The sequence below is a fragment of the Mesoplodon densirostris genome, chromosome 4 (genome assembly GCF_025265405.1).
Source record: "Mesoplodon densirostris isolate mMesDen1 chromosome 4, mMesDen1 primary haplotype, whole genome shotgun sequence".
NCBI lineage: Eukaryota > Metazoa > Chordata > Mammalia > Artiodactyla > Ziphiidae > Mesoplodon > Mesoplodon densirostris.
Genome location: NC_082664.1, coordinates 24,191,133 through 24,203,195, shown reverse-complemented (window position 1 = coordinate 24,203,195; position 12,063 = coordinate 24,191,133). Strand labels below are relative to the sequence as shown.

The window sequence follows — 12,063 nt, the reverse complement described above, 5'->3', positions numbered from 1 at the left end:
GCCCAAACATTCATTGGTGATTTTATTGTTGGTTATTAACTGTCTGCTCACCCAAAAGAGAAAGAAATACAAAACGTATCTCCTATCCTCAGTTCTCTCAATTTTTATGAATTGGATTGAATTCTCCCCTCTAAAAATGATCGACGTATTTTAGTGTCTTTATGACTGCTTTGGCCTTCTTAGTCCCAACTAATAGACACTCTGTAAATACATACTGACTGATTAAATGGGAGACATTCATCTTCTTCTCCATCTAAATCTTGCCCATCCTCCTAGGTCAATTCAAGTCCTTTTAAACTCCACAAAGTCTCCCCTGATAGCTCTATCCTTTCTCTGAACTTGTTTTTAACGTTGTACATATCCGATCACTTATTGAGGTGCCCCTCATTTTTAGGGAAGTTAAAAATAGTAGCCATTGAATTAATTTCTGATACCTTGCATATTCTCAGCATTTCTTGCTGTCCTTCTGGTAGCAGACACTACTCCCTTGACAACAGAGTGAGCATGTAACACAAGCTGGTCCAGCTCAAGTCCTTCCCTCGGGATAGGTTCAAACTCTACCTGAGCCACCTGATAGTTAGAATAAGTGAGGAGCTTCCCCCAGCCAGGTTACCCAGCATAAGGAGAAGCTGGCCTGAAAGAAAAAGCTGACACCCAAAAAAGAGAAGAGACAAAAGACCTAGCAAGCACTGAAGATTTCTAAGTCACTGGATTTTGCTGTCCCTGAGGTAAGTTTCATCCCAACTATTTGCAAGGTTTGGTTATATCAGCCAGTATATTCACTTTTTTTGTAGACTAACATCAGTTTGTCACTTGCAGGTTTTTTTTGTTTTTTTGCGGTACTTGGGCCTCTCACTGTTGTGGCCTCTCCCGTTGCGGAGCACAGGCTCTGGACGCGCAGGCTCAGCGGCCATGGCTCATGGGCCCAGCCGCTCCGCGGCATGTGGGATCCTCCCAGACCAGGGCATGAACCCGTGTCCCCTGCATCGGCAGGCAGACTCCCAACCACTGCACCACCAAGGAAGCCCCTGTCACTTGCAGTTTTGACAAATCCATGACAGGTGCCTCGAGGGAGTCACGTCTTTGTGAGTTTAGTTTTACTGCTTTTGTACATCCCATTGCACCTAGCACAAGGTGCACCCTGCAAGGAATAGAAACTCAGTCAATAGTTGTCAAAGTAATGATTCTTTAAATTTCCATTAAAATTCTGGAATATTATATGACACTACAAATATTAATTAAATTACTATGTGTAGGAAATCATGAGCAAAAGTCTCAGATACTAATACTTTGATTAAGTCACCTGTTTTGGGGAACAAAATGCACATATTTAACCATGTTGCAAATATATTCCTTGTCATTAACAGGCCACTGCCTTCACAAACCATTCTTATCCTTTATATCTTTGCATAGTGGAAAGTGCTTGATATAAATGTTTTCAGATGTTGATTTTTTTTATCACACACTATTGTACTACCAATCATGTAACAAATTATACACACACACATATATATACACACAAACACACACATATATATACAAACACTCACACACACATACATACATACATACAGTGTGTGTTATATGTACTGCTTTAACCAACTTCCGGGAAAGTTTATTTACTGCACTTAGAAAACTTGGGATATAAATGTAACAAAGTAAAAGTTTGCTCCACAGTCTCTTTAACCGCCCCCTTTCCATTAATTCTGTGTGCAACTTGTTCATGAATATGGAAAGTATCTGAAGATTTTCTTTTAACTTGTCTTGATTTCCTTGAAGACTCTGGCGCACAGCATGAGATTAAAATAACCTGGCATTGCTGGTGATTTTGCCCACAAATACCAAGGAATAAATATTAGAATGATGGATTCCCTTTCCCTTGTCAACCATGAACATGTTCCAGCCAGGGGCAAGGTCTAGAGAGTAAGTTAAAAATAAACAAACAGAACCAAAGAGTAACTTTATTCTTTTTATTCAAAGTTTATTAAAATACAAGAACAAATTTAAAAGCACATGTACCACTCAGCACCAATATAATAACTGATTTCTACTGATAATCTCCAAAGCATTTCTGTTTCTGCAGCTAAGAAGCAGAAATATACACACACACATTCTCACCACATTTACCCAGTACTCATAGCATCATGCCCCAAATATTCTCCTTGCTAGGGAGGCAAAGATGGGCAGAGGTAAACGAATGTGACTATATCCAACCACTAACTGAGTCGATGACTCTTTCGTCAGTAGTTATCATTTGCACACTAGTAACCTCTGCACATCCCAGTCTCCCTGTTTGGGCGCCCGATTACTTGGGCTGGTGATAGAGTCTGGTGATAATGTGACGCAAATTTAAACAAAACTGGCCAACGTTCCCTACCCAATATCTTTTCATTGCTTTGGTTATAAAGTACTGGATACGTATGTCTTCACATCTTCCAATCTTAACACACACAAAAACCGCACCGACCAGTGACGTGGTCTGGAGAAGTCTTGAAAGAATTTTATTTCTTTGCCACTCCCTTCTGTGGGCTTCTTTATGTGTTCACCTATTTGCTTTTTTTGGGGAAAAGGGGAGTTTTGTGCCAAAATAGTGACTTCATTAAACAACTCCTGGGTCTTCAAAGTCTCTGCAGCAAATATTAAGTTAACTCCTTGGAGTTCTAGTGCAGCTGCCCAACATGGGCAGAGAGCCCCAACTTGCATGAGCAGTATTGTTTGGAGATCTGTACACATTTGCTTTCTATTGGTTCAGACTCACCTTGGAACAGAACTGGATCTTAAGTCTGGGACCTTGCTTCTAGTGCTATCCAGAACATAAGGCATTAGGAAGTGGCCCAATGTTTTGCTAAAGTCACTCAATGACACTCATCAGCCCTCCTCCAAAGGTGAGAAGTTTCTTTTCAAATCTTCCAGGATCAGTAGACCAAGCCCTCAGGGCCTACTTCTTCCCAGTTAGCAACTTCCTGAATCTCCAAGTCCCTGTCCCCCTTCTTTCATAGGGGACCTCAGGACACTACCAAGACAGTGTGGGTCACCAAGCAGAGGTTGGTAACTATGCCCCATCTGGACTTACACAGGAAGACTGGGTTTAGCTTCTATTATTAAGATAAAGGAAGAAGTACAGAGGAGGTTGTAATATAACTAAAAACATTTTAGCTCTGATTTTTGGCAGTATCATTTTTTAAAAAAACTCCTGGAATTAAAAAACTTATTGTTAATCTCCACTGCTCAGAGACATAACATTGGGTATATTCTGAAAAGCTCTAAATGCTGGTAAAGGTTTGTATTAATTCTCCAGTGGGACAGAAGTTAGTCTCTACATTTTCCATTTTGCAATGGCCATGTGATTCTAATTAAGCTTATCTTCCAACTATCAGTAAGAAATTAGGCAGAATAAATGTCCATGTTTATCCTCTTATGATTTACAGAACGGGAAGTCCTGCACATCAGTGCGTTCTTCTTGCTGCGGACATAGCCCATAGTGCATCCTGAGGGTACCTTGTATCCAGCTGGGAGTTTTCCAAAAGGCGTAGACATTGCCTTTAACCTACCTCTCTGGTATTTTATGCATCAAGGCAGCACCCATGCATGACCTCACCATATTTCATAATTTTTATTCAAGAGCCCAAAAAGTGAAATACACTCAGGCAAAATGAAAGACAGCAGGCCTTTCTCCTCTCCTTGATCACAGAATCAGCATTTCCTGGATAATGGTAGGAGAACTTAACTAAATCAACAGACCATTTCAAAGTTGATGTTACCAAAAATCAGGGGTACATTCTATAAACAAGGTGAAGACAAAGGACCAGAGATCGAAAGTCATATGAGTTAAATGACTGTAACTTTAGCTATACAAAGCAAGAACAGCATGACTAACCTGCTTCTAAAGAGGTCAGTTACATTTTCATATCTGTATCAAACACTTCTACCCCACCGTGCAGACAGTTCAGTCATGCCCATTCAAGAAAGTCATCCTTCATTCCACTAACGTTTTCTCTAAGCAATAAAATAAAGTAAGTTTTGAATAGTTCCAAGACATAAGTCTTTCAAACACTAAATGTCTGAGTAAATCCAGATGCTACAATAATACCTAAAATTGCTTGGAAACTATTTCTATAATGGACAAGCTAATCCAGTTTAAAAGACTAAACTGGTAGCTCCATGTAAACATAGCCTATGGGATGGGGGGCAAATGTTTAAGTATTAAAAAGAAGAAATCATATATATATATATATATATATATGTTTATATATATATAAGCTTATAATGTATAAGTTTATATATATATATAACTTATAAATTTTGCCTTGTGAGAATAGGAAATACAATTCTTCAAAGAAACATACCTTATCAAAGATAGGATAGGTAGGGTGGGTATTGACAATCTAATAATTTCTCTGAACATACCAGCTAAACATTGATTCTCCTCTATCTCAAATAATGAGTTCTTGTTAAGTTCATAAAAGATACACCACAGGAAATCATAAAAGTTCATGATGAGATAAATAAGTTACATAATTATAGGCTTATCCTAACTCTGAGAACACCAAGCCATTCTACATATTGTAGGATTCCTGAGCTTTGTCAATTTACTTTCTCTTCTGGCCCCCGAAAGCCTTTCTTCCAGTAACTCTTCTATGTTCCATTGAACATATCTTTGTCCCTGATAGTCAGCCTATGCCTCTGTATGTTTACTTCCGCTGCTTCACTTCTCCATTGCTCTATCCTCAGGGAGAAGAACTGCACACACACAACCTTCTCTTTCTTTAAAAATATATCACAGCTGGGTAGTTTTCCCATCATCCTTTTCCCCAGACAACTAGCACTGCCTGCCTTAGTCAAATCTCATCCCCCCACCAGCATCTCTAACATCCTGTTCCCTTATTGTACATGTAGAACAAAGGGGAATTTTAAGGACAACAGTGTGAGTGGGCTGCCACCAATTCTTCATTTTTCTTCTCCTGGGTACCACATAAATCTCAACACCATTTTGAAGATAAAAATCAGTGGGGTCCACCGATAAGCCTTGAGTTACAGAGTTTAACTATTGAGGACTCAGAAATAATCTATTCTCAATGTGATTTTCCAGAAATTCATTAGATAATGTCACATTTTCAAAATTTGTTTCTTTGTGGGCACATTTTGTAGAATTTAGAACCGTGGGAAACTTAAATGTTGCAGTTAAAAATAATCAGTTAAAATGGTGCTTTAGTATCTAAACAATAAACTATGTAGTGATATGACTATTACATTGCTCCATTTTAAAAAAATAGACTTTTGGTTCTTGTACACTCAGTTCCCACTTTTTTCTCATTTCAGGCAACTAGTTCAGGAAGATATTTTCAATTTTAGAAATCTTTTTCTATTAGTTTTATTTTATGGTTCAATTATTAATGGAATGGTCATAGGAACCTTTGATTGTACATATAAATATAGCCATATACTGTGATTTTATAACATCCTCAAATTTACAATAAAAAAATTAAGATACAAAATTGGTTGGTCTATTCTTTTGGAGGTTAGGATATTAGTTATTACTTATATTAGTTACGAGTAAAACTATAGTATCTTCATTTTAAAGAGAAATATGGTATATATTAAAATAGCATTATAAAAATGTACTGTAGAGGCCTCAGACTACTATACCTCAGCTAAGAGGAACAAAGGAAAACCCAAGTCCAAATTCAAATATTAATGGAAATTCCATCTTACCAAATTCCATGGTACTGAGAATTGCCTTATAGCAAAGCCTCCAAAATCATTGATGGGAATTGTCTCAAACTTTCTCTTCTTCCATTTTGCTCCTGAAGAAACCTTGTTTGTTTTCACCTATCATTCATTATAGTTCACCTACTTTGGGATAAAAACAGTGCTGCAGCTGAATGGCCAGGGAACCAACATCCCACAGCAGCTGAGAATGTGTATATATAAAATATATACTGCTGAGCTCAGCATTCAGAGAGCACTGCCATAGAGACCGAGACCAAGAAGGAGTGGGACCAGAGCAAAATCGTAGGGATGGAGAAGGATAGACCAGCACCACTGGACCCACTGGTTTTACCTTTCATCAGCATCATGGGGTATAATTCACCTACTGAAAATGTACACACCACAAACATGTTTCAAAAAGTAATACAGATATTAAAGCGTCTCTTCCCTCTCAATCTCTCCTTCTCCTCAATCTAGGAGTATATGATAAATACATTGATTTCATACATATATTCTTGATGCTATTTTAGTGGAGTTTCTTCTTTTTCTAGCTTTGTGTATGTTTCCATGTTTCTGTGACTAACAAATTAGTCCCACTCTCTACAGTTGCAAGGTGAAGCACTATGAAGTCTCCTAATCTTTCTGCCACCTCCTTTTCCTAGCTTGTCAATTCGATTTTCTTCTAGCACTTTCCCCACCTGCCTAGGAAGTAACCATCAGATATCAGATGATCATTCTAACCCTCCAGGTAGGGACCATTCTTGGTATCTGCAAATATCGCTGCGAGTTCTGGGATATTTAGACTGGCATAGAGCACCACATGGCTTGAAACTAGAAGATCAGAGACTACTCTGACATGTTAAACACCAAGGTCCTAACCACATGGCCTGGGCTTGAAGATTCATTATAAGTAAACATTTGGGAAGTATCCAGTTGGACTCTATCCATGCTGAAGAAAGCCTAAGCAATACCCCGTATACTAACAAGGATGGTAGAGTTATTCAGGTAAGTCTTTTCTTCAGGTCCCAAGGCATGCATCAGAGGTATCACTTCTTTTTCAGGGCAGAAAGGAACACATGCTGAAACGAGGTTTCTTCCTCTCCATCTTGGGATCTTTTCATTCAGGGCTTTTCACCAGGAAGAGAAGTAACGGGGCTACTATTTAGCCAAAAGCCATTTAAGTGGTGAAAGTAGTATCGAGATGTTAGAGGTTTATGTTCTTCTGACACGTAAATTCCTGTCTTTCAGTGAGACAATAGGACTCAGTTGAAATAGTGGATTCAGTTCTTAGTTTCCTTGTCTTTACATAATTTAAAAAGAAAAATCTCTATTACAATCATACCTTTAACCAGCTAATCTAGCTTTCATCTCTTGCTGAAATTCTTCTCCAGCCAATGCCGGACTTCTTGAAGGTTGTAGTAGAAGGGGCCCTTTCCTCCCAGATAAGCAATTTTCTGTCTCTGCACAATACACACACGTTCAAAGGCTACCCCATAAGCGACATTGGCATTATTGTCCATGCGGTCAGCCACAACTTGGCACTGGGGTGGCAAGGAGAAACGCTCCATTAGCTGGTGGGCCGCTGCACATCGGTCTTCCTGGTTCCGGTGCTTCTTCACCTCAAAAGACAAAGAAGAATCCCCAGGCACCGCCCAACCATCTGAAGGATGAGCCTCATCAATGTAGACCAACAGGAAGTCAGCCACTGATGAGAACTCTTCCACCAGTTTGCTGAAGGCTGGCAGCTGGTTAGTAAAAGGAGGTCAAGTGGCTGAGCCGAAGTTGACCACCAGTGGGCGCTCAGGGCTGGCAAAGTCAAGAAGGTGGCACTCAGCTCCATCAACTGTTTTCTCATGGGCACCATTTCCACTGCTGTCATCTCCTTCAGGATTGGAGACATGCACCACACTGGAGTTGGGAGCATCTTCACCCAGTTTCACCTGGTGGTGAAAAAAAGAAAGAGGGAGAGAATACCACGTTGAACACATTGTCACTTTAATTCACTCTGTGTAGAAACAACTGGCTCTAATACAATGTGGTATTTCCTTCAGAGGATATGGTAAACATATATTGATTTGAGTAAAGAGCCATTGTGGCAGGTAATATAATGAATGGCCCTAAAGAGAATAAAAGTCTTTTTCATTCTGTATAGTCACTAAAGGTAATTATTTTCATGATTGAAGGCGCTGCAGTTAACTCTCTTCATAATTAAGTTGAGACTGGTATTCTTTACTATCCTTATTTTGTGTCAGTGCTTAGCACACAATATACAACAAATGATTAATTGCCTTCATTTTTGTGGGGTTTTTTTGTTTTTGTTTTTTGGCCGTGCCCTGCAGCATGCGGGATCTTAGTTCCCCAACCAGGGATCGAACTCATGCCCCCTGCAATGGAAGCGCGGAGGCTTAACCACTGGACCACCAGGGAAGTCCTTGCCTTCATTTTAAAAGTAAAAAGTGAATGGTCCACTTTAAAATAAATTATCAGAATTGTGGAACATAGCACCTCTTTCTGTATTCTCACTTCTGAATTCTAAAGTACTCAGAAAAGACCTTTATCTTCTTGCCTGATACTAAGTCATTTAAGCTCAACCAATGGACAAGGGTACCAGTGGGCTCTATTCCTGCCCAGAACTAGAAAACCGGGGGTCCACCATTTATAAGAAGAGCTACTCCCACTTAATTTCTTCAGTACTTCAGCTTTCCCATCTGTAAAATGGTGATAACAACGCCTATTTTCCTCATGCGGTTATAGGAGGATGAAATAGGAAAAGAGCTTTGTACACTAGAAATCATCGTGGGTGTGTAGTTTGCCATTATAGATGCCGCCCAAAAATGTGAAACAGAATACTATTTTCCTGACCAATTCTATATTTTAAAAAGTATATATTGTTAGAAGTGATTTGAGCTCTCCTCATTGTGACATCCTTCCCAAAGACTTCTATGGCTACTGCATACTTTGGGGTTCTTTTGACTAGAACCTCGCCATTTCCATTAAACAAACAAATGAGTGAACAAAAACATAAAATTTTACTTTCTGCAGAATTCTACTTTTAATTTCTCATATTACATGTGTTTTTTGTTTGTTTCACTTTTTTAATCTAAGAAGTCACAAACCATTTACTTTTCTACCACACATTTTATTATCAAGTTCCTCTGAATTATAAAATACTGGCAGAAGAGGTATAGAGGAAAATTGTTCCAGGTACCCTCTTTGCATGTAGTTTAAACTGTTGAACACAGACTGAAAGTTTGCTGGTCTTTTAATCTGTAAACTGATAATAAAAAGCAGGCAACATAAAAGAGCCAATTACTTCAGTTTGAATTAATACAATTGGATCTTCCCCTAGAATGGTTTAATCAAAGCCAGTAACATTGGGGACAACTTACAACATTATAGTTGATTTTTATACACTATCCTTAATATTATAAAACACTTCCAACTGGATCGATTTTTTCCCCTCAGATAAATGCCACCACATATAACATTGCTGTTAATTGAAGTCACTTAGAAGTGAATTGCTAAAAACTGAACAATCCAAACTGATTAAAAAAAAAAAAAAGCACTCAAGGGCTTTTATTCAGAAGCTTCTATCTGATGTTAATGCAGAACTCATTTTAACTGCAGAGGAAGAAGTAAAGAAGCCCTTTCTCTCCCTTGTGAAAAATCCTAGCAGGGCAGGTTTGAAACAAGTACTGTTAGTTTTCTAAAAGAAATCCTAGAATAACAAATTTCTTTCTTAGAAAAGGAAGCTGTTGGTGTGGTTTAAATAAGTACATTTGTTTTCAGTCACTATCAGGAAGAAAGTTATTTTATTTCTATTTTCTTGGTTAATTTGCAAGTGACACTAGGTGAAGAAACCGAATAAGCCACTTTTAGCTGGACTGTTTTATATGAGCTACACTTGTCTCTGAGGTTTTAAAATATACTTAAAATTTAAAGATATATACATTTTAAAGGTATTATAAACTTTTTAATCTATGGGTTCTTTTTGTACTTCTTTGTAGATTTAGGTAATAAGTAGCGTCACCATCACCTTCTCATTAGATCTTTCCCACGTAAAATAGCAATAATGATTCTAGGACGGCTGCTTTTAACAATATCGTTGTGCCGTGTTTCGCAACACACTGTGATATAAAGATCTGAACGCATTCAGATCAGTCTGAATCCATTAGCAGTTGTAGCAACTCTCATTAAGTGAGCAACCCATACACAGGAGAAAAATCATCTCTGGATTACAGACTTGGAGGTTCTTGGTAGGTAAAAACATCCACCTTCATTTTTTGGAGTCATTTTTAAGAACTCTGAGCAACTGTGCAGCCTTGTTAAATGGGCCTCTGTCGCCCCTGACTCTCACCCAAGCTGAACTGTTGATCCTTGCATTATTCCTGATTATTCAACTGAGTAATCTAATCTGACTTCAGCCACAGGTGACACTCTTGTTACCTGTAATTAATTTTCTTGGAAAGGTAAAGCACCTTCTCCTTCTTCTTAGTGACAATGTATCATTCAGCCACATAATTCTTTTCAAAATACAAACAGACTAGTTCAACTTAGAAAACTTAGAACAAGTACAACCTCTTAACTTTAAAATCAAAAGTGAGGAAAGTTACCAAATACATAATGCTCTTTGGTATTTGGGGGAGGGGGTGGCGGGAGGTGTTGGTATTTTGTTAAGCTGGGGGAAAATTTATACATACACTTAAAAATTTTTTATTACATAAATTATTGTTATTATTAATTGTTGTTATAATCCTAGGTAGAGGTCAGTGAAGAATTTTATGCTTAATAATAACCTTAACCTGCACTGAACACAATCACATTTGGGTGATGGATGAGCTAACTGAGGCAGCTTATTTAGAAGAGTGAATCCTGGATCCCACTGTAGAGTACCGTCACGATCAACACCTAATGCTGTTGATCTGTTCTTGCTTATCTCAGCTGGTCAGTGCATAAAATGAAAGTAACCAATCCTCTTCATTTTGTTGAGCAGCCGTAGGACTTGACTGCAGATTAGAATGTCATAAACAGAGTTATCCTTTTAATGAGCGTGACTAGGTAAGAGAAAATGCACAGGTAAGAACAGTGCTATTAATAAAACTACAAGGGAAAAACACACACCCATTTTTGGGAAGTCCAGATGTGAGTAGACCAGTAGTCTGCTTTTATAAGTGTCATAGACTAATCATAAAATTTGTCCATCTTTGCTAAAAACCACTGTTAGAGGACAATTTAGCAACGATAAAGAAAAAATACTTTAACAATTAAAAAAGTGAAAGTCTGTCTTAAACTGAAAAAAAAATCTTTTAGAAGGACGTTATTGTTCATTTCTCATCTTCCTATTTGGTCACCATGAAAATTAAATACGTACTGTGACCAAAGTTACAAACGGAGAGTTTCTTGGTTTGCTTGGCTTTTCACCCCGTTGAGATGGAATGGGAGAATCCCCATTGTCTTCAATGATGGAAGATCTTTGCTTTCCTCAGGAGCAAATCATTCCTTGACAAAAAGCCAGAATGATGAAGAAAATAAAGTTGGTCCCATAATAACATTTCGGCTGCAGGAAAGAAGCTCGACAAAAACAGGTTATCCCCGGTACTCCCCAACTTTGTTTTAATTTCCCACAGTGGCACAGAAAGTCTCCTGGCCACAAGTTACCTATCATCTTAATTTCTCCTTCTTAGAGGGTTTGTGTTTGGTTTTTGTCCTTAATGAGACATATTTGCCAAAGAGGCATTCAAAAGGCATTTTTTACTCTTGCGGAAGAGTAATTAGGTCGGTACCTCTTTCCCTGCCAGCATTAGCCGCTCTAAAGAGAACCCTGCCCAGTATTTAATGCCCAAACACAAGCATCATTTCCACTAATTGGTCTTGAAGTTCCGATGTTCCCAAAGGGTCTCTTTATTTTGCAAGGATCAGAAAGGACATACGTAAAATGTAATATCGTCATCACTGACTTTTCTCTCTCTCATCTGCACTATTACCGTTGTCCTTTCTTATGTTTTTATAATCAACATGAACTCAACACCAACAAGGGAGGAAAATAAAGGTTTTGTATTTTTACAACAGAAGACATCTCTGGGCCAAGCTCAAATGTTGTGATAGCCATCTTTATAAATATGAACAAGAATGTAAATATAGGGCATGTATTTGATTCCCTTGATGATGGGATTCCTTTTGCTGACAGTTTTCAGTGCATGGGGAAAAGGATAATGCTGCTTTAGCATGTGGACTGTGAAATGCAGGGCAAGGGGAAAAAAAAAGAAAGAACCATTCATCAAGTAGAAGCTGGAAATAGAGCATATACTACTAACCTTGTTTTTTTTTTCTTTTCCGCAGCCTGAGAAAGGCTTC

The 12,063-nt window shown here is 38.3% G+C and overlaps 1 protein-coding gene across 5 annotated transcripts in view; it reads right to left on the bottom strand.

The window, feature by feature from the left end:
* Positions 1-2,014: 2,014 nt before the first annotated feature.
* DIO2 (iodothyronine deiodinase 2) overlaps positions 2,015-12,063 on the bottom strand; it is a 71,382-nt gene continuing 61,333 nt past the window's right edge. For 4 of the 5 annotated variants that reach the window (XM_060095752.1, XM_060095755.1, XM_060095756.1 and 1 more), the window contains one exon: positions 2,015-7,649. In XM_060095752.1, coding sequence (XP_059951735.1) covers positions 7,062-7,649 — 588 coding nt within the window. In that variant the 3' untranslated portion in view covers positions 2,015-7,061. The remainder of the gene's footprint in view (positions 7,650-12,063) is intronic. The other variant, XM_060095753.1, reaches the window with a different exon arrangement.